This window comes from Pseudophryne corroboree, chromosome 3, assembly GCF_028390025.1.
Source record: "Pseudophryne corroboree isolate aPseCor3 chromosome 3, aPseCor3.hap2, whole genome shotgun sequence".
Classification (NCBI taxonomy): domain Eukaryota; kingdom Metazoa; phylum Chordata; class Amphibia; order Anura; family Myobatrachidae; genus Pseudophryne; species Pseudophryne corroboree.
The window spans coordinates 570,578,382-570,602,460 of record NC_086446.1 but is presented as its reverse complement, the minus strand read 5'-3'; the positions used below and the strand labels follow the sequence as shown (position 1 = coordinate 570,602,460).

The window sequence follows — 24,079 nt, the reverse complement described above, 5'->3', positions numbered from 1 at the left end:
TGGGCCATTATAGCTGCATTCCCCCGATGGGCCCTTCATGTCCCAGTCCGACACTGTACCAACCAATCAGTTTCTAACTGTCACTTAACAGACTGCATTTGAAGAAGAGCTGATTGGTTGGTACTTTATCACTCTCCACTTTATCTCTCTCCATGCTTAGATAAATCTCCCCCATAGTTTTCATGGCCTGTATCAAGTAGTATATACTTTCACACAGCCTAAACAGTAGATAAACCTATGATAAACCTATGACTTACTAGTCAAACTGGTATATTTAGAGACTAGCTAAATTTAGTACCTGTTAATAAAATATGAGCACTGTGTGAAGCAAATCCCAGGAGGACCAATACTATGCTGGCCAGGATGTCCACGGCTGATCCTTCTAAGGCTGGCTACACACCAAAGTCGTGCTGACAGAGCGGCTGCTTGATGTTTGACATCCAGCTGGGTTGGCATTTCAATTTGCCCCCCCAGCAGTGACCGCCCATACACACAACCAGATGTGCCGATTTATATCTGTAAATGTGTAAGTCGTCAGTTGTGCAGCACAGCTGACGAGATATGTCAGTGAATGACGTTGTTTACAGACATATCGTTTGTATACACACAATCGCGATACATCAGCTGATTTGCTTGAATGGCCAATATGTCGCACAGTGTGTTCCTAGCTTAAGGAACAATAGTGGCCTCTGGGCTGCCAATGAAAAGGTGTACTGTAAAAATGTTTATGGTTATTTGGGACAGATGTATGCACTTTGATACAATGTGCACAACTGCAAATAATAGCCATCTGCATGAGTCAAGTTTTGAGAATCACCTGCCCCCGGCTTCATTTCTTGCAAATAGAACCACATTTACCATAACTGGCCCAGTCTGTGCTTTACAGAACCTGCAATCTTCCTTTTGGTGTTGGAGCATTGATACATTAGGTGAAATAACACAGTGCTAACAACGTGGCAGGGTAAATTTGATCTGCTATACTTGTTCCATTAACATACATCTAAGCTAGCTATGCTTAAGGCCAGGGTAGATGTAAGTTAGCTCTACTTCTAGGGCAAGGTAAATTTAAGCTAACTATCTATGCCTGTACAGCAGGGTCATTTTCAGTGAGCTATGCCTGTATGGCAGGGTAAATTGAAGTTAGCCACGCGTGTATGGCAAGCACATTTCATTTAGTTATGTTTGTATGGCATGGTAAATTTAAGTAGCTATGCTTCTTTGGCAGGGTAAATGTACTGTAACTAGCTATGTTTGTATGGCAGGGTAAATTTCAGCTGCTATTCTTGTAAGGCCATGGCTAATTTAATTGAGTTATGCTTGTAAGGCCATGGCAAATTTAATTGAGCTATGCTTGTAAGGCCAGAGATATGGTGCAGTTTACACACTGACTGTGGTAGAGTTCACATCTGTTCTTACCTAGAGTCCTTACGGATGCAGGTAACATCAGGGTTCTGACAACTGGGACTGTAATAATGCCGTGAAGTTGGCTCTGCTGACACCCCCTCCTTAGCTTTCTGACGTCGGTGGGCTTCTGGTGCTTTCTCATTATACTGAGCAGGCCCTTGGTTTATAACACTTAGAAGTTTCTTCTTCTGACTACCCTTGGGGGACAGCTGGACGTTGTTGTACCCAATAGCATCCTGCAGTTTGTCAATCTGGATGGATTTCGTTTCCAGTTCCTTCTCCAACTGTTTGATTTTGTCATCCTTTTCTTGCAGCTCTTTCCATTTCTGTCTCAGCTCCTCTTCTAGAAGCAGCACCGTCTCCTGCAGTTTAGCAAAAGCCCCAGAGGAATGTTCTCTCCTCCTAGAGGAGAGGCAGCTATCCTCCCTTCGTGGGGCTCTAATAGTTCCATTTCCCATGCTGTTCTGATTGTACATCCCGAAGGAAAGGTACTTTGCTCAATAATTGCCACTTAGATGTCTGTTCTTTTCATGATTCTATTTCAAAACTCTTAAAATGTTGGTTAGAACAAAGAATTTATCCAGATGAAATTTTCATGTTGAGATTTACTGTTAAATCTATTCATAACCTACAAATTATAAAAACAAAACAAAAGCTATATTATTTCCTTAGTTGATGCATACGTTTCAGTCTACTAAGCACAATGCTAGCCCAATTATACAATTGTGCACAGTATTGCATTAATACTATTTTGTTTATTGCAATACTTCAGCAATTACATGCATTTACATGTCTAGATAAGCAAAGACCTAATATAGTATAACACCATCAGAAATATGATTTATTTATTTATCTATCTTGTACACATATTTAAATTGAGTCGAGACCTGCCAGATAATTAAAACTAAATATACGTTTTTTGCCCAAAAGTTTAGTAAAGGTTCTTCAATTATTATTACAGGTTGAGTATCCCTTATCCAAAATGCTTGGGACCAAAGGTATTTTGGATATGGGATTTTTCCGTATTTTGGAATAATTGCATACCATAATGAGATATCATGGTGATGGGACCTAAATCTAAGCACAGAATACATTTATGTTACATATACACCTTATACACACAGCCTGAAGGTCATTTTAGCCAATATTTTTTATAACTTTGTGCATTAAACAAAGTGTGTCTACATTCACACAATTCATTTATGTTTCATATACACCTTATACACACAGCCTGAAGGTCATTTAATACAATATTTTTAATAACTTTGTTTAATACACAAAGTTTGTGTACATTGAGCCATCAAAAAACAAAGGTTTCACTATCTCACTCTCACTCAAAAAAGTCCGTATTTCGGAATATTCCGTATTTCGGAATATTTGGATATAGGATACTCAACCTGTATTATTATTTTTTTCAGTTTAAATATTTTTCAAAGTCATAAAAATTTAGGGGACGTTCATGAAAACTAGTCCCCAGTAACAATGGAAGAAAAGGTTGTGTTGCCCCGTGCAATCTACAGTATGAAACGCTGGTTCCAATTTTCTACACTGTGCTAAAAAAATGACAGGCAGCATCTGATTTGACTGTAAGCAACACAGCCTTATCTTCACTATTACCTGTCAAAAAACATTCAATACATAATTAGAACAGAATATTTATTTGGCAACACAGTACAAACCAAGGTTATCCCTGTGGATACCTATGGACCCTGAAGAAGAAAAGCAACACTGACACGGAGTACCATTGTTTTAATTAACAAGATAAGCCATGCAAAATCATACATTATTTAGAAATTAATTATTCATTATAATGTATCTTTAAGTCTAAATCACAGAGGACATGATATTAAATAGTGCCGCATGATAACTTCTGTAACATCCTGTAACTAATTGAAGGTGCCTTCTACCACAGCACTGTAAGGAAGAGCACATTCTGAAAACATCCCTGACTATGTACATAGCCCTCCAGTCACACTTGCCTACTCTACCGGAATTTCTAGGAGACTAACAAATGTCAGCACATTGTCCTGGACTCCTGCATGAGTAGAGCAACCTCCTGGATCCTGCCCACTTCCCCAGAGAACTAGGCCAGTCGGGGACTTCATGACTCGATTTGTGGTGAATCATGTAATTAAGCCATGATGCCCCTCTTTGTGTGGTGCCATGATTTGTGACATTGCACATAAAATGCCACATTTCTCAAGTAGCTCTACCCTTCAGGCATTTCCTGATGGACAGGCATGCAATGTCAGCAATTATGACAGAAATATGGACCAAAAATCCATCAGTATGCCTTAGTGCTACTAACACACCATAGGCCATTTTTTCAAATGCTGGCTAAACACTCGATATATAAGATGTTACGTGGTCAGTGACCCCATGTTATGGCATCTATGGCCACCATTAACAAGCCACCATAGATTGGGCTCTAGAGCACACATGTCCACAAGATACTCCACTACATACCAGACACTGGTCTGTGGGGGTCATTCCGAGTTGATCGCTAGCTGTCGTTGTTCGCTGCCTAGCGATCAGTGACAAAAACGGCTAATCTGCGCATGCATATGCGCATGCACGTCATAAGGGTACGAAGTCCATTGTGGTTTTGCACTGGTTCTAGCGACGATTCCATTCGCACAGCCGATCGCAAGGAGATTGACAGAAATTTATGGGTGTCAACTGACCGTTTTCTGGGAGTGTTTGGAAAAATGCAGGCATGGCCGGGCGTTTGCTGGGAGGGTATCTGACGTCATTACCGTGTCACTCGTCGCAGCAATCATCGCACAGGATAAGTAACTACAGGACTGGTCTTGTTTTGCACAAAATGTGTTTGCAGGTGCTCTGCTGCACAGGCGTTCGCACACTTGCAAAGCGAAAATACACTCCCCCGTAGGCAGCAACTATGCATGGCTGCTAAAAACTGCTAGCGAGCGATCAACTCGGAATGACACCCTATGTACGGTACACTAGCCACCAGGTAATAGTGCATCGTACAATGACTGTCAGAATGGTCTCTGATCTTTATACTGGCCACATCTCATCTTTATAAGCCACAACATAAACCAGATGTGTACAGAAAGCTGATTGTACTCTCTCACCCTGGCTGCTCTTTCTTGTTTCTTCCTCTTTGGCAGCCGTGTGTGAGCTAATCAGGAGCATGCCCTCTTTTGAGTGGAGGAGGGACTCAAGTAGCATGGTTTGCGGAAAAAGATGTGTCTTTATACACCTAGCATTTTCTGCTATAAAGTGCAGCTTACACACCATGCCACAGATAGTTTAGTTCTTCCACACTTTAGCATATTTTTCTATCACCGAACAGCAACTTTTTCCCAATGCAGCCACATACAGGTATAAGTTACAAGTTTAAATACATGTATTATCTGTAACTTAAAATAACTTTTGGTATGAATGCCAGTAATACCAGTACATTTTAATTAAATATTAAAACAAACTTCCCTATTGTGGGGTGGCCACAAAGCAGAATATTTAGCACTTTTACATGGAGTGGAATCATTAATTATTTTGTAACTATGTACAATTGAAAATGTTTGCACATGATATGCCATTTAAGAGAATATTTTGCCAAGAAAAGGGAATTTTAAAAGTCTACACAGCGATCTAATATCTTGTCTTTTTGCATTAAGAAAAGTCCAGCCACACATGCTCTAAATTAGGTCTCGCCATGGGACACTGTGTGTGCCTCATTATTAAACCCTCTACAAATGTCTCCTTCATCTTGGCCAATTTAGAATGTTGGTATGTGTGTATCACAACTGAGTCTCAATTATACCTGCAAAACTAAAATGCATTAGAAATTACTTGTGCCCTTGTGAAAGTTTCCACCTGCCTCTTGCATGTTAGGATATACATAGCAAAGTCCCATGAGTTGGGACAAACATACCAAATTGCAGGACAGTCTAATCAGACCGGGACTCTCTGACAATATTGGGACAGTTGCACAAGGGGGGTCCTTTCCAATAGAAGAAACCAAAAATGTTAAGGTTGAGGTACTGTAAAGTGAGCACAGCTTATGAAATGATAGAAGAGACCTCTGGCTCAAGAGATCCCTGACTATAGAAATCCACAAGAAATGTTATTCCCAAATCATTATGTGAAAAGCTTGTGGAGCGACTCAGAATGATATCGGGTTAACTCAAAGGATAATGCTAGAAAGGGGAAGAGGGCATATAGACAGATGGTGCTTGCAGATGGTGCTTGCAGACCAACTAGAACTTAACAGGAAGCTCAGGACGGGAGTTGTTGTTGGTGGTGGTGGCGGTGGCGGGGGGGGGGGGGTTTAATAGGGGGTGATTACACATCATAGTCTTTATTTATCATGTTGCTATTAAAATATGCTTTCCTTTCTAGCACATATATAAATGTAATGTCCAAAACATATGATTAGCTTAAAAGAGATTGATGGTGTATTATAAAAGAGACGTATATGAGGATACTTTTATACTTTAAAACTACTGCATGCGTGGGAAGCGCAAGGCTGCAGTGACATGAAGAAATGCTTTGAAGGCACTCGGCCAGCACAAGAAAATGTCAGGCAGTTTAACACTGAGACACAGTGTTATTAGAATTAATGTTTTTGAAGCCTGGTCTGTTTGTTTCAGTACCTATACTGCCCATTCAAAGTTGTAATTTTTATTACAAGGGTTTACACTGTGAAAAGAACATTAGTTAAAATACAAAATTAATTACTTAGAATAACATGTCTATAGCTATATATAATGGTGTACACACATATATATATATATATATACATACACACACTGCAGATATATATCTATCTATATATATATATATACACACAGTATATATATATATATATATATAAACGAGCGACAGTGGCGGCACTCAGAGACTTGGATAGAGCTTTGAAATTGCTTTTTAATTCAACATTTCGGGCTCCTATGGGAGCGGGGACGGCCGGGGGTTTCTGAGGCCCGGACACGCTGAAGCAGACGCCGGAGGGAGGACGCCCAGATGCAGCCGATCAGGTAATTATGTGATTGTTGGTGTGGTTATAAAAACACTGTTATTGTTATACACACTGTTTGTTATTCCTGACGACGGGCTGGAGCCCGAAACGTTGAATTAAAAAGCAATTTCAAAGCTCTATCCAAGTCTCTGAGTGCCGCCACTGTCACTCATTTACATTGGGACATAGAACTCCTGGAGGGCACAGGAGCCATTACTAACATCCAGTAAGGAGAAGCTAGTGCCGGATTTTTGCACATTATACATTGGGAGAGCTGGGCATGCTAACAGCTGACTCTCTATCAAGGCACAGCGCATTACTACACCAAACAGGACACATGCATCGTTCACTGTTGGAGTAACAGTATTCTTGGTCCTTTTACTAACCACGCAGCCAAGCGGTTTAGAGGAGTTTCAATAATGGCCACTGGCACAGTGGAGCCTATGGAAATGACTCAAAATCTTATGGAGATGGAGACACAAGAACAATTTAGCTTCACGGATTCAGAAGCGGAGGCTATCCTTTATACCACAAAATTTTCAGACGATGCCAGCAGTCAAACCCACGCGGACTTAATTCAGGATCTTTTCAATTTAAAAAAACGAGAAGTAGATTTCTACTATCACGGTATTACTTTATCAGAATACTACAGGGAAAAACTTATCCCAAGGGGCTTCAGGGTATGCAATATGCCGACCATCGGCAGGTACTCGATACCATTCTGCCGTAAGTGGATCTCAATACTGAACAAGTGTTCAATGGACCTAATACTAGCAGTAATTGAAGAATCCACCAGGGAACTAAACATAACTAAAGATAAAATACAAGCTTTTGAACAACTTCATAAAGAAAAACTGGAGCGGGACATAGAAGGTAACTGGTTTACCAAATTAACCAGCCAGGTAGAACAACATAAACAAGATTTGATTAAGTTCAAAAAAGAAAAATACAAAAAGGTTCAACAGGACTATCAAAAACATCAAGTTTACTCCTGGTTAAATTCCACCAATAATCCAGCTGGAAACAGGTCCACATTCCGCTCCAGACGCCCATATAGGGAAAGACATACCCGCAATGATACCAGCACTTCTGCAAGTGAATTGGAGCCACAAGCAACTACATCTTCTACCCAGAAACACCCTTTAGTGGTTACAACCCGAGCGGCAATCAAAGTTCCAGCAACAAAAGGACGCGGAGGGGGCGACGAGAGGCAATACAAAAGGCAGGCCTCCCAAGAGAAAATAGAAAAAGTATTTAACCTTTCACCTACCCCCTTAACGTTACAAGAAACATCTATTCTCTCAAGGGGCTTATCCTATGTACCGACTACAAGTTTCGACAGTTTTCAATGGAAAATTGACACTTACAAGTTAAATCGTTCACTTAGATTGAAGGAGCACTTCAAGGATTCCAAACTAGCTATTGAAAGGGAGCGTAGTAGTGAAGTACCGGAGAAGTTAAGAAAAATACAGCCAAGGACACAGTTTGGTCCAATAAGTAACAGCCCTTCAATTAAGACATTCACAAGACTCATGGATCAATTGGGCACAGCAACATCCAGAGATATGCCCTACCGGAACAATCTTACAGAGGCGAAACGCCAAACCATCACAGCTTTAAGTTCACATACGGACATAGTAATAAGAACAGCAGACAAGGGCAGTGCTGTTGTAGTACAAGCCCTACAGGACTATGACCTTGAATGCCATAGACAGCTAGCAGATACCCGCACGTATGCATTACTAGCTAAGGACCCTACGTTTGAATATAAGAAAAACTTGATAAAGTACTATATGCAGCGGTTTCTAAAGGTTATATCACAACAGAATTGAAACAGGCTCTGATGGTAGAGTTTCCAGTAGCGCCAGCTTTTTACACAGTCCCCAAGATCCATAAGAGTCTTGTGAGACCCCCTGGCAGACCAATCATCTCTGCCAGGGGTTCTCTATTCCAACCAATAGCGGTGTATTTAGACACATTACTCAATCCGTGTGTTCAACAGGCAGAGTCATACCTTAAAGATACTACATCGTTGTTGATAAAAATGGAACGTTTGGGACCACTACCTGCAGGTACGCTGCTATGTAGTGCGGACATTAGCAGCCTGTATACCTGCATTCCACACAATATGGGACTACAGGCTGTTGAGACGTTATTAACTAACAACAAAGACTACAAAGGCCCACCGTTAGAATTCTGAATGGAATTACTAAATTTGGTGTTGACCAAAAACGACTTCATGTATGATGCCAAATTTTATCTACAAGTGGCGAGGTGTGCGATGGGGTCCAATGTGGCCCCATCGTACGCCAATGCCTATATGTTTCAGAATTGTAGGCATCTTAGGTTATACTTGCGGTACATAGATGACCTCTTAATTTTTTGGACAGGTAACGAGACGCAATTGACTGATTTAATTAATAGCCACAACGCAACTGGACATGATGTACAACATCACATTGACGGCAGAGGGTATAAACACGACTATGTATATAAAAGAAACGGACAGAAACACTATTCTGATGCACGATAGTTTTCAACCACAACCTTTACGTGAAGGGCTACCTTATTCTCAGATGTTAAGAGTAAGGAGAATTACCAGTGATCCCTTACAAACAGCACTGGCCATGGAACAAATGGTAAATAAATTCCAGGAAAGGGGGTACCCACACAAATTGCTAGAGAAAACGAGAGATAAAGTTCTCAGTATCCCTAGACATGACACATTACATACAAGTAGAATAATAGACAGTAGTAAGCAGTTTTTGCCATGGGTCAACAGATTTAATACCAAAAGTAAGTTTACTAAACAATACGCCAAGACATTTTGGCCCATTATTAATACGGATAAAAACTTACCAGCTTTAACTGGTACCAGGCTTCTCCCTTGTTATACCCGTGGCCGTAACTTAGGTGATCTGCTCGTAAAAAGAGATATCACTAAACTAAAAAAACAAGCCTCAGTGTCACATTTCCTTAGCCAAAAAGCGGGGTGCTACCGGTGTTTGGAGTGCACCACATGCAGATCCCTTATACCTGGTGACACCTTCGCTCATCCGTACTCAGGGAAAAAATACAAAATACGACATGCCCTCACGTGTACCACCAAATATGTCATTTATATTCTGTCTTGCCCATGTGGCCTTAGCTACGTGGGCAAGACAGAAAGACAGTTTAGGGAAAGAATGGACGGACACCGGTCAGCCATCAGAGCAGCACTTGAGTCCGGGACCAGTGAAGAGCCAGTGGCACGACACTGTGCTGAGGCCAAACATAGCATTGCTAGCATCAGAATAAAGCTGATTGACCATGTACCAGTGAATCAGAGAGGGGGAAATAGGAATTATGTGATTGTTGGTGTGGGTATAAAAACACTATTCCTGACGACGGGCTGGAGCCCGAAACGTTGAATTAAAAAGCAATATCAAAGATCTATCCAAGTCTCTGAGTGCCGCCACTGTCGCTCGTTTACATTGGGACATAGAACCCCTGGAGGGCACCGGAGCCATTACTAACATCCAGTAAGGAGAAGCTAGTGCCGGATTTTTGCACATTATATATACAGGTTGAGTATCCCTTATCCAAAATGCTTGGGACCAGAGGTATTTTGGATATCGTATTTTTCCGTATTTTAGAATAATTGCATACCATAATGAGATATCATGGTGATGGGACCTAGGTCTAAGCACAGAATTCATTTATGTTACATATACACCTTATACACACAGCCTGAAGGTCATTTTAGCCAATATTTTTTATAACGTTGTGCATTAAACAAAGTGTGTCTACATTCACACAATTCATTTATGTTTCATATACACCTTATACACACAGCCTGAAGGTAATTTAAAACAATATTTTTAATAACTTTGTGTATTAAACAAAGTTTGTGTACATTGAGCCATCAAAAAACAAAGGTTTCACTATCTCACTCTCACTCAAAAAAATCCGTATTTCGGAATATTCCGTATTTCTGAATATTTGGATATGGGATACTCTATATATATATATATATATATATATGACAAGAATTACTATATATATATACAGAGATGTGCACCGGAAATTTTTCGGGTTTTGGATTCGGTTCCGCGGCTGTGTTTTGGATTCGGATGCATTTTGGCAAAACATCCCTTAAAATTTTGTCGGATTCGGGTGTGTTTTGGATTCGGGTGTTTTTTTCCAAAACCCCCTCAAAAACAGCTTAAATCATAGAATTTGGGGGTAATTTTGATCCTATAGTATTATTAACCTCAATAACCATAATTTCCACTCATTTCCAGTCTATTCTGAACACCTCACACCTCACAATACTATTTTTAGTCCTAAAATTTGCACCGAGGTCGCTGGATGATTAAGCTAAGCGATCCAAGAGGGCGGCACAAACACCTGGCCCATCTAGGAGTGGCACTGCAGTGTCAGACAGGATGGCACTTAAAAAAATTGGCCCCAAACAGCACATGATGCAAAGAAAAGAGAAAAAGAGGTGCACTGTGGTCGCTGGGCGGCTAAGCTAAGTGACACAAACACCTCAATATCACAGGAATTATTCGTTCTAATCAATGGTATTGTTCCAAATCACTGGAAGAAAATGACAAAATCACAGGAATTATTCATTCTAATCAATGGTATTATTGGTCCAAATCACTGGAAGAAAATGACAAAATCACAGGAATTATTTGTTCTAATCAATGGTATTATTGGTCCAAATCACTGGAAGAAAATGACAAAATCAGTCACTGGAATCATTTGGCAAGATCACTGTAATTAATAATTAATTATAAATCACTGATATTAATTGGTAAAATCTCGCTGTCACCTGCTAAGTGAAATAGATCCTAGATGGCATTTGGTACCGGGGACACACTACCTCTAGAAATTCTCTAATTCCCTGTGAACTAACAGTGGATACCGGACACACGTCTAACACCAACACAGCTGCCAAGGCCTGAGTTATCCGCTTTGCAACAGGATGACTGCTGTGATATTTCATCTTCCTCGCAAAGGACTGTTGGACAGTCAATTGCTTACTGGAAGTAGTACAAGTGGTCTTCCAACTTCCCCTCTGGGATGACGATCGACTCCCAGCAGCAACAACAGCAGCGCCAGCAGCAGTAGGCGTTACACTCAAGGATCCATCGGAGGAATCCCAGTTAGGAGAGGACTCGTCAGACTTGCCAGTGACATGGCCTGCAGGACTATTGGCGTACCTGTGTAAGGAGGAAATTGACACTGAGGGAGTTGGTGTGGTTTGCAGGAGCTTGGGTACAAGCGGAAGAAGAGATTTAGTTGTCAGCGGACTGCTTCTGCTGTCACCCAAAGTTTTTGAACTTGTCAATGACTTCTGATGAATGCGCTCCAGGTGACGTATAAGGGAGGATGTTCCTAGGTGGTTAACATCCTTCCCATACTTATTACAGCTTGACAAAGGCAACACACGGCTTGACACCTGTTGTCCGCATTTCTGTTGAAATAATTCCACACCGAAGAGGTGATTTTTTTTGTATTTTGACCAGGCATGTCAATGGCCATATTCATCCCACGGACAACAGGTGTCTCCCCGGGTGCCTGACTTAAACAAACCACCTCACCATCAGAATCCTCCTTGTCAATTTCCTCCTCAGCGCCAGCAAAACCCATATCCTCATCCTGATGTGCTTCAACAGTGACATCTTCAATTTGAATATCAGGAACTGGACTGTGGGTGCTCCTTCCGTCACTTGCAGGGGGCGTGCAAATGGTGGAAGTAGCCACCTCTTCCCGTCCAGTGTTGGGAAGGTCGGGCATAGCAACCGACACAATTGGTCTCTCCTTGGGGATTTGTGATTTAGAAGAACGCACAGTTCATTGCTGTGCTTTTGCCAGCTTAACTCTTCATTTTTCTAGCGGGAAAATTCCTCAATTCCTCATGTGAAGCTGAACCACTCTCCATGAACATAGGCCAGGGCCTCAGCCGTTCCTTGCCACTTCGTGTCGTAAGTGGCATATTGGCAAGTTTACGCTTCTCCTCAGATGCTTCTAATTTAGATTTTTGGGTCATTTTACTGAACTTTTGTTTTTTGGATTTTACACGCTCTCTACTATGACATTGGGCATCGGCCTTGGCAGACAACGTTGATGGCATTTCATGCCACCGCTGTGTTCCGGTGAGGACAGCACACGCGGAACCCTCTGCAGAAAATCCAAAGCAAAAGCAACAGGTAGCTACGGACTAGGCCGAGGGACGCGGCAAAGCCGCTACTCACAAAACCGGTACGAATACTGGCAAAAGCAAAGGAACCCCCAAAGTAGCTGACACAGGCTCTCAGGACCGGAGGACAGGCAGAATTCCAAACGACAGACCAGTGAACACCAAGAAGCAGGATACTGGATCAGACACAGGCAAAGCCACAGGACTCTTGGACAGGAATGCTTCAAGGCAGGATACTGGATCAGACACAGGCAAAGCCACAGGACTCCTGGACAGGGATGCTTCAAGGCAGGATACTGGATCAGACACAGGCAAAGCCACAGGACTCCTGGACAGGAATGCATCAAGGCAGGAAGCAGCTAGACAGAAGCGATCACTGGCATCTGTGTCAGGCAGTGAGGGAGAATATAACAAGGAATACCTCCAATCACAGCAGGAACCCTAATTAATTATGTCATGCAGCTGCCCTACTGCACGACTCCAAACTGACAGGTGCAATTAACAGACAGGTGAGGCTAAACACATGGAAACAGGCTGCAATAACACAGACTCACCACCGGCGGCCAACAAGAGTCTTCTAAACCAGAGCAAAGGAAATCCTGGCCTGCAAGAGAACTATAACATAAAATACATGGACAGAAAGTGAACAGGAATGAACCCCTGCTTGTGGTTCATAACAGTACCCTCTACTTAAGGGTGGACACCGGACACCCCACAAAAGCCAAGGGAACAGAAACAGAAGTAAAACATAAAATACATAACCAAAATGCAAAACAGGAATGAGCCATGCCGTGGCTCATAACAACTACTATATATAATACATATAGTATATACTGCTCACACACCAATGCAGCAGATATTGAGCACTGATGATCAGGATACTGTCTAGAACTTAGTCTGACATGGAGCTGCAAGATACAGCAATGGCCTACTGTACTGTACAACTATATACTGTTGGTCACCAAAATGCTGCACTGTACTACTATATATACTGCTCACAACAATGTAGCACAGATATGGATACTTGCAGTGACACAGAGCTGCAAGATACAGCAATGGACTACTGTACTGTACAACTATATACTGTTGGTCACCAAAATGCTGCACTGTACTACTATATATACTGCTCACAACAATGCAGCACAGATATGGATACTTTCTATTTATTTTCTTTTTTTAAACAAGGCAAGAGTCAATATTTATTTCTTTTTCTTCTTCTCTTTTTTACAAGGTTCTTGAGGTCTGACCAAGGTAATTCCCCAAACATTGTCTGAACTGATGGTACCTTCCAGCAATGCTGGGTTCAAATCAGAGATTGGTTTCTTATCCTTGGGAGCTGAACTTTCAGGCAAAGTACTACTACTAGAAGAAGACAGAAAAGCACATCCTGCAGTCAAAGCAATGGGCTGAGATTTTTGTACTGAGTTTACAGTATACGGTGGACTCTCAGCAGATAAGATGGGTGACCTAGAGGAACCTGAACCAATTTCTTTGGAACCATATTTCTTAATAACTGCATCACTGAATGCCGGGGGATCCTGAAGAATGGGATCATTATTTTTAACTAAGTTGGACGCCCATTCTAAAGGCTCCCCTCTAAAGGAATATATCAGATAGGACACCAGGTTCTCTGAGGTGATGCCCAAAAATGGTCTAGGCAGCATAATGGTGAAGTAGTGTTTGTAAAGCACCAGAAATTGGACTAAGTCCCCATCAAAGACTATAGATGTTGAGATATCAACAGAGTCAGGATCTGCTTCCTTCCCATCTGACTGACTGGAGTGCATTGCTAGGACCAGGTCACTACTGACCTTACTCGAGGCTGTGGCCTTCGGGACTCTCTTTGGGGCAGTGACCTTCGGGACCCTCTTTGGGGCAGTGGCCTTCAGGACCCCCTCTGGGGCAGTGGCCTTCGGGACCCCCTCTAGGGCAGTGGCCTTCGGGACACCCTCTGGGGCAGTGGCCTTCGGTTCCCCGCTGGGGCAGTGGCCTTCGGGACCCCCACTGGGGCAGTGGCCTTCGGGAACCCTGCTGGGGCAGTGGCCTTCGGGAACCCTGCTGGGCCAGTGGCCTTTGGGAAACCCGCTGGGGCAGTGGCCTCCCTCTCTGGGACCGGACCGTCAGCCTCCCTCTCAGAGTCAATAATTATCGAGACTTCTCCCAGGATTATGACCTCTGGGACTTTTGCTGAAGCTATGACCTTCAGAACCTCCACTAAAGCTATGCCTCTTGAGTCCTTTCCTGGGGAAGCGACCTCTAGACTCTACTCTGGGGCTGTGTCTCTCGAGACCCCACCTGGGGATATTACTTCAAAGATCCCTTCTGGGGTTTTGCTTCTCGAGTTCCCTTCTAGAACTATGGTTTTAGATACCCTTTCTGGGGTTGTGCTTTTCAAGTCCCTACCTGGGGTAACAGCTTCTGAGACCCCTTCTGGTATTGACACCTGAGCTATTATATCAGATGTCCCTCTTCGACCCGGAGCGTCGGGCACCGCTACTAGACCCAGAGCATCGGGCACCGCTCCTAGACCCAGAGCATCGGGCACCACTCCTAGACCCAGAGCATCGGGCACCACTCCTAGACCCAGAGCATCGGGCACCGCTCCTAGACCCAGAGCATCAGGCACCAGTCCAGGACCCTAGGCATCAGGCACCGCTTCAGGACCCTGGGCATCGTGCACCACTTCAGCACCCAGAGATTCCACTACCGGGGTTTGCAACTCTGATTCAACAGGAAAGTCAAGAGAGGAGAGAAAAATTCTCCTTTGGTTCCTGAATCTATAATGGGGCTCCCTAGCCCAAGGACCCCAATTATAGGACAGAGTGCTTTTTAGTGTGGGTTTTGTGACAAGTACCTCTGCCACAGTGGAGACAGGAGTAGGTCTTAAATCCTGACTCAACTTGGCCAGAGGGTAGGACTTGTCACCACACTTTGGCTTGCGCAACTCACAGGTCTGCAGATAGTGGCCGAAACCCCCACAATATAGGCATAAATTTAAGTTTCTGCGACGCAGACGCTCCTCTTCTGAGAGCCTGGGCCACAGAAAAATGTTAAACCTTTTCTCTCCAACCGAACCTGAGGATTCTCTTGTCACCATATTGTGAGCAAGAGTCTCTTTAGAGATAGATGAACTCTCAATGACTTCTGGCAAGATAAGCAACATTTTGGTCAGAAGGTTTTGCAGTTGCTTTAAGGATTGCTGCAAAACTTCCAGCCGCTCAGGTTTCAAAGCACTGAAAGCAGAGTTCAGGGCTGAGAGAGATGCCTGCAGGGCTTGCATAGTAGGCATAGGAGGACTTCAGACTAGACAAGACAAGACTAGACAAGACAAGACTGGACTGGATTTTGAACTAGACAAGACAAGACTGGACTGGATTTTGAACTAGACAAGGCAAGACTGGACTGGATTTTGAACTAGACAAGGCAAGACTGGATTTTTAACTAGACAAGACTGGATTTTGAACTAGACAAGACTGGACTGGGTACTGAACACTGGACTGGGTTCTGAATACTGGACTCTAGACAGGACTGGATTCTAGACAGGACTGGATTCTAGACAGGACTGGGACAAAAAAAACAACTACTATTTAGCTTTTTTTTTTTTTGTATCGGCAGGTAATAATGTTACGTTCACTGTACTTGGTACTCCTGGAACTATGCGAATGAGCCCCAAGTACAGGAACGCAAGCTGCAATATAAACAGAGCTCGGCAGCACCCCCAAGGATCCCTATCTCCGTTGTCTCACCCTTGTTGTCAGCCTACACCTGCATGACTATGGTTTCTTGGGCCCACGGCAGCCGCGTTTGAAGGGCGGATTATGTCTGCCCAACTCCGATGCCCCCCGGTCTTAGTTGGAGACAAGGCGTAGACTGAGATGGAGTGATGACAAGGGGAACCTCTAACTAGAGAAGGAAGTACCCAGTTAAGGGTGCTACAGAACTAAAATAAAGTATGTGCGGCACAGCCACCAAGACAAAAACTAGAACAAAGGCTGTGCTGTCCACACGCCGACACAACACCGCTGTGTTCCGTTGAGGACAGCACACGCAGAACCCTCTGCAGAAAATCCAAAGCAAAAGCAACAGGTAGCTACGGCCTAGGCCGAGGGACGCGGCAAAGCCGCTACTCACGAAACCGGTACGAATACTAGCAAAAGGACAGGAACCCCCAAAGTAGCTGACACAGGCTATCAGGACCGGAGGACAGGCAGAATTCCAAACGACAGACCAGTGAACGCCAAGAAGCAGGATACTGGATCAGACACAGGCAAAGCCACAGGACTCTTGGACAGGAATGCTTCAAGGCAGGATACTGGATCAGACACAGGCAAAGCCACAGGACTCCTGGACAGGGATGCTTCAAGGCAGGATACTGGATCAGACACAGGCAAAGCCACAGGACCCCTGGACAGGAATGCTTCAAGGCAGGAAGCAGCTAGACAGAAGCTATCACCGGCATCTGTGTCAGGCAGTGAGGGAGAATATAACAAGGAATACCTCCAATCACAGCAGGAACCCTAATTAATTATGTTGTGCAGCTGCCCTGCTGCACGACTCCAAACTGACAGGTGCAATTAACAGACAGGTGAGGCTAAACACATGGAAACAGGCTGCAATTACACGGACTCACCACCGGCGGCCAACAAGAGTCTTCTAAACCAGAGCAAAGGAAATCCTGGCCTGCAAGAGAACTATAACATAAAATACATGGACAGAAAGTGAACAGGAATGAACCCCTGCTTGGGGTTCATAACAGTACCCTCTCCTTAAGGGTGGACACCGGACACCTCACAAAAGCCAAGGGAACAGAAACAGAAGTAAAACATAAAATACATAACCAAAATGCAAAACAGGAATGAGCCATGCCGTGGCTCATAACAACTACTATATATAATACATATAGTATATACTGCTCACACAACAATGCAGCAGATATTGAGCACTGATGATCAGGATACTGTCTAGAACTGAGTCTGACATGGAGCTGCAAGATACAGCAATGGCCTACTGTACTGTACAACTATATACTGTTGGTCACCAAAATGCTGCACTGTACTACTATATATACTGCTCACAACAATGCAGCACAGATATGGATACTTGCAGTGACACGGAGCTGCAAGATACAGCAATGGCCTACTGTACTGTACAACTATATACTGTTGGTCACCAAAATGCTGCACTGTACTACTATATATACTGCTCACAACAATGCAGCACATATATTGATACTTTCAGTGACACAGAGCTGCAAGATACCGCAATGGACTACTGTACTGCACAACTATATACTGTTGGTCACCAAAATGCTGCACAGTACTACTATATATACTGCTCACAACAATGCAGCACAGATATGGATACTTGCAGTGACACGGAGCTGCAAGATACAGCAACGGCCTACTGTACTGTACAACTATATACTGTTGGTCACGATAATGCTGCACTGTACTACTATATATAATATATATAGTATATACTGGTCACACAACAATGCAGCAGATATTGAGCACTGATGATCAGGATACTGTCTAGAACTGAGTCTTACACGGAGCTGCAAGATACAGCAATGGCCTACTGTACTGTACTTCTATAATTATATACTGGTGGTCCCCACAATGCAGCACACTGAGCACAGATATTTTCAGCACACTGAGCACAGATATGGAGCTTTTCAGGCAGAGAACATAGATATTTGCAGCACACTGAGCACAGATATGGAGCGTTTTCAGGCAGAGAACGTAGATATTTGCAGCACACTGAGCACAGATATTTGCAGCACACTGAGCACAGATATTTGCAGCACACTGAGCACAGATACAGAGCTTTTCAGGGAGAGAACGTAGCCACGTCCTCTCCGTTCAATCTCCAATGCACGAATGAAAATGGCGGTGACGCGCGGCTCTTTATATGGAATACGAATCTCGCGAGAATCCGACAGTGGGATTATGACGTTCGGCCTCGTTCGGGTTAACCAAGCAAGGCGGGAAGATCCGAGACTGCCTCAGACCCGTGTAAAATAGGTGAAGTTTGGGGGGTTTGGATCTCAACGAACCGGACCCACTCAGCTCTAATATATATATATATATATATATATATATATATAAATAAATATATATCTGTACACCATTATTATTCCTTATGTATATAGTGTAACATACTTCACAGCAAACATTGACAAGTGCATCAATCCATGATATTAACAATCTGATTTCCCTAGTACACGCAAACATTAGACTCAGTTTAGATGCAGGCCAATGGAACATAATGTATCTCAGAAGAGGTTAAAATCTCCACACCAAAATTCACCCAGTTCACATGTACTGTATATACTGTATTTGACTATGGGTGGTGTTTAGAGTTCCCAATAGATTCCCATATATTGCTCTGACTGTATTTGAGATTCAATGTTTATTAGCCTATTCTACGTACAGTACCAGATCCCACACAACTCCAGGCATTTCTACAAACTATTTATACACCAGAGTAAAGGAGAATAATCAGTCTGTCATATTGAGATGACTTATTTAAGCTAATATATGTTATTAATGTTGCCAGATTTGTTTTAAGCCACCAGAATAGTACAAGCTGTAACTACACCCATTTTAGGCATTTGTTATTAAAATTCATGTTTTATATGGATGGATTCCCGTGTGAACTATTACTGGCATCTTGTGTTTCATGACTTTTATGGTCATGTTTTAGTTTGCACTATCGCTGTCAATCTCCAGCCTAAGTTTTATTTTATGAATTATCTATCTATATTGCGTGAATGTAAAAAAAGAAAGAAAAGAAGATAAAGTACTGCACCCAGTCAACAATGTAACTAACCCAGAAAGTGAACCATGGACAACTAGACTTCTTAGCAATGTGCATTTTAGCTCAGCCACAGTCTGCTGATTACCCTTTATTTATGTATGCTTCACAGAACCTGATTATTAGATCATTTGTACCTGCAGCTCCCTCAACCTATCAAATGTGTGATCAGCATTTACAAACACGTCTGTTTCTCCCAAGTCCTGCCTGTATATCAGTTTCTGTACCTAAGTGATCTGAACACCATTACCTGCTACTGAATTACTGTGTAACAACCTAGCTTGTATAATAATGAGCCTTATTTTATACCTTGTTATTGCATTTTGCATCTGTGTTGCCTGACATTAACCTTGGACTGGATTCTGACTTAAAACGTCAGCTGCTGCGCTAACCTTAGACTATGTCCACCTATCTGCTGGCTGCGGTCTCTTATCAAGACTAGCCTGGGGTTACAGCCTACCAGTTCACCAATGTGAAGTCCATCATTCACTTTAGATACTACATTCTACAAATACGGTATCTGGATGATATGTCGACAGTCAAAAGGTCGAAACCACATGGTCAATATGGTCAAAAGGTCGACATTACAATGGTCAACTCCTGAAATGGTCGACATGAGGTTTTGTTTTTCTAAACAAACTTTTTTTTTAAACGTTTTCATACTTTACCATCCATGTGGACTACGATTGAGAATAGCAACCTGTGCCAAGCACAGTGCTTGCACAGCAAGACACCATTCCTGAAGCAAACCATGCGAGGGGACGTTGTGCACTAATTGGGGTTCCATGTGCTTAAAGGAGAAATTTGACACCAAAAAAAATGTAAAAACCTCATGTCAACCTTTTCATGTGTAGACCATTTCTGTGTTGACCTTTTGACCCTGTTGACCTTGTGCATGTCGACAATTTGGTGTCGACCTAGATATTGTCAACCTTTTGACTGTTGACCTATTGACTCATAACCTACAGATATCAAGTGATAAAGAAAGCTCTGGAAACTATTACTCACAGTTATTGGTGACCATGTCTTCCCAACAATGCTTTATTATAATTATTATTATAATTTATTTATATGGCGCGGCAAAGGTTACGCAGTGACTAACAAAATACATAAACAAATGGACAAGACAAGAAAACAATGACTTAAGGTGCATACACACGGAGAGATTTTAACTATGAGAGATTTTGACTGAGAGATTTCCCTTGAACTGGCAGTAGGAGATTTTGACTAACTTTACTAGAGATTTTGACTAAGTGTGCAAGAGATTTTGGCTATGGGAGATTTTGGCTATGGGAGATTTTGACTATCTCATTTAAATAAGGGGATGAGTGGGGGAGTGTCATATATAGGACGATTTTACAGGGTGGCTGGTATTTAAATAGCTAAAAGTTTAAAAAAAAAATTGCGTGGGGTCCCCCCTCCTATGTATAACCAGCCTCGGGCTCTTTGAGCCAGTCCTGGTTGTTAAAATACAGAGGAAAAAATGAGTAGGGTTCCCCCATATTTAGACAACCAGCACCAGGCTCTGCGTCCGGTCCTGGTTTAAAAAATACGGGGGACAAAAGACATAGGGGTCCCCCGTATTTTTAAAACCAGCACCGGGCTCCACTAGCCAGGGAGATAATGCCACAGCCGGGGGACACTTTTATATTGGTCCCTGCGGCCGTGCCATTACCCCCCCAACTAGTCACCCCTGGCCGGGGTACACTGGAGGAGTGAGGACCCCCTAAATCAAGGGGTCCCCCCCTCCAGCCACCCAAGGGCCAGGGGTGAAGCCCGAGGCTGTCCCTCCCATCCGTGGGTGGTGGATGGGAGGCTGATAGCCTTTCAAAATGACATAAAAAGAATATTGTCTTTTGCTGTGGAACTACAAGTCCCAGCAAGCCTCCCCCGCATGCTGGTACTTGGAAAACCACAAGTACCAGCATGCGGGGAAATAACGGACTCGCTGGTTCCTGTAGTTCCACAACAAAAGAAATACCCAAATTAAAACACAACGCACACACCGTGAAAGTAAAACTTTATTTAAACACACTTACACACTCACACATACTTACCTACATCCCACGCCGCCAATCACGTCCCCTTGTCCAGTAGAATCCAATAGGGGTACCTGTAAAAAAAAAAAAAGCATCCCCTTTTTACACAATACGGCAGACAGCGTCCCCTTTTTACACATTACGGCAAACAGCTTCCCCTTTTTAGACATTACGGCAAACAGCGCACCCATTTTACACATTACGGCAAACAGCGCACCCATTTTACACATTACGGCAGATAGCGCACCCATTTTACACATTACGGCAGACAGCGCACCCATTTTACACATTACGGCAGACAGCGTCCCCTTTTTACACATTACGGCAAACAGCGCACCCATTTTACACATTACGGCAAACAGCGCACCCATTTTACACATTACGGCAGATAGCGCACCCATTTTACACATTACGGCAGACAGCGCACCCATTGTACACATTACGACAGCCAGCACTTCATACCCAGCCAATTCTCCTCTCCTCCTCCTCTCCCCCCCCCCCCCCCCCACACACTTTAAACAACAGCTCTGCACATGCTGTCTAAAATATTCCCCCCACACGCAGCGGCTCCAAGCAGACGTGCCTGGCACCCCCTCACTGTGCAGCCACGGACCTGATACTAATGTGCGCCGCCCGCCCAGGCTGCAGGGACACACCCGGCGTCATCTCCCACTGTGCAGCCATCTTTCCCCCACGGACCTGACACAAATGTGCGCCCCCCGCCCGGCTACAGGGACCCCCCGGTGCTGACACTACAGAGCAGCATCTTCCCCCTCTCCCCACCTCCCGGACAGACTGGAGCCGTGTTCATACTTAACGTATTTAGGAGTGTCTGGAGCTCCGGAACGCTGCTGTGCTGCTGGCTCTTCCCTCGTCTCCGTGCACTGTGACTGAGGTAACTAAATGGGTGGCGGGGAGTGGCTTTGCTTAATGAGATCGCTATCGCTGGGAAAAATCGCTTGTGCAAACAAAATATGAGCGATTTTAACTAACTTTTACAGCGACATAGTCGAAATTGACTTGCTTGCACAGTCTATTTTTACCAGCGATAGCGACCTGGCGGGGACGCGCATCGCTATCGCTGCCTGTGTACACACAGAGCGATATGCACTTACTTTCTGAGCGATTTTGACTATATAGTCAAAATCGCTCTGCTATATCGCTCCGTGTGTATACACCTTTACAGTACAAGACAATGTAGGACAAGTATAGAGTATATAAACATTGTTGCATCAGGGGACGAGATACTAAAAAAATCATTATGATGATGAAAACCGAGTGTTAGGGGCCGATAAAGGGAGTATGGAGTAGAAAATAGTCTAAGAGAGGGAAAAGCAAACAAGGGGAGTGGGCCCTTCTCGTGAGAGCTTACATTCTGAATGGGAGGGGCAGAAAGACAGGGGTGACACAGATGGAGTAGAAGTGAGTATCTAACAGAGGGTTTAGAATGAGAGATGGCTGGGTTTGATGTAGAAGTAGGTCTTGAGAGTCTGTTTAAAGTTTTGTAGAGAGGTGGAGAATCTGATAGGAAGAGGTAGAGAATTCCAGAGATAGGGAGTGTTATGATTCCAGCACTCCTGGTCAGAGGAGATCTTATGGCAAGGACCGGAGCACTGGAACGGAATGCTGGGGAAGGGAGCAGGAAAGAACAATAGCCCCTGGCGCCCTAACTCTGTTGTCTCACCCGTGCTGTCAGAAATCCCTTGCGAGACTATGGTTTCTTGAGCCCTTGGCAGCCGCGTTTGAAGGGCGGATTATGTCTGCCCAACTTCGATGCCCCCCGGTCTTAGTGAGAGACAAAGGGAAATCCGAGACAGGATGATAACAAGAGGCCATCTAACTAAACAAACAAGCCAGGGGCTACGAGCTAACTAAAAACCTAAAGTATGTGCGGAGAAACCGCCAGGGAAAAGGACAACCAAAATCCACTTGTCCAATACTCCTACCCGGCACCGCCGAATACCAGAGTGGACCTGTGGAAGCGGAACCCTCCGCAAATGCTCCAAACACAAAATATAAAAGGTAAAGCGGCCGAGCCGCAACACACGGCAGAGCCGCGACTCACGAACACCACTGGACGTTAAACGGTGATCAGTCAGGACTCCAGGGACGAGATGACAACTCCCGAGTTCAGGACTTCAGAGAACTGGAATGACCGGATACAGCAGGACTGGAAACAGACTCTCAGCAAACAAAGGCAGCATGCAGGAAGCTATTACCGGCGTCTGTGAGAAGCCCTGTGAGTGTATTTAACCAGGAGTCCTCCAATCAGCTGCAACAAGGACTGATTATAATAAATGCCGTGCAGCTGCCTTGCTGCACGGCCAGAGAGCATGTGAACCTATTACTACAAAAAACCCAGCAACGGGGAACGCGGTCCGCCAGTGGCGTCCCCGTTGCTAGGGTCCATGCGGCTCAGCGCGCCCGGCGTCTAGCGTTGCTAGGGAGCCGGCGGCTGTACACGCACGGCGTCTCTAGTTGCTAGGCGCCGGGCCGCGCAGACAAGCGGACCCCGGCGCCTAACAGTACCCCCCCCTTGAGGAGGGGTCAAGGAACCCCTAAAGCCAGGTTTCTGAGGAAATTCCCGAAAAAATGCCCTCTTGAGCCTCGGGGCATGAAGATCCTTATCCAGGACCCAAGACC

General features: G+C 43.9%; 1 protein-coding gene across 2 annotated transcripts in view; it reads right to left on the bottom strand.

The window, feature by feature from the left end:
- The window catches only part of LOC135056329 (cGMP-dependent protein kinase 2-like), a 423,162-nt gene that overhangs the window by 234,113 nt on the left and 164,970 nt on the right, over positions 1–24,079 (bottom strand). For both annotated transcript variants that reach the window (XM_063961323.1, XM_063961324.1), the window contains one exon: positions 1,417–2,032. In XM_063961323.1, coding sequence (XP_063817393.1) covers positions 1,417–1,880 — 464 coding nt within the window. In that variant the 5' untranslated portion in view covers positions 1,881–2,032. The remainder of the gene's footprint in view (positions 1–1,416; positions 2,033–24,079) is intronic.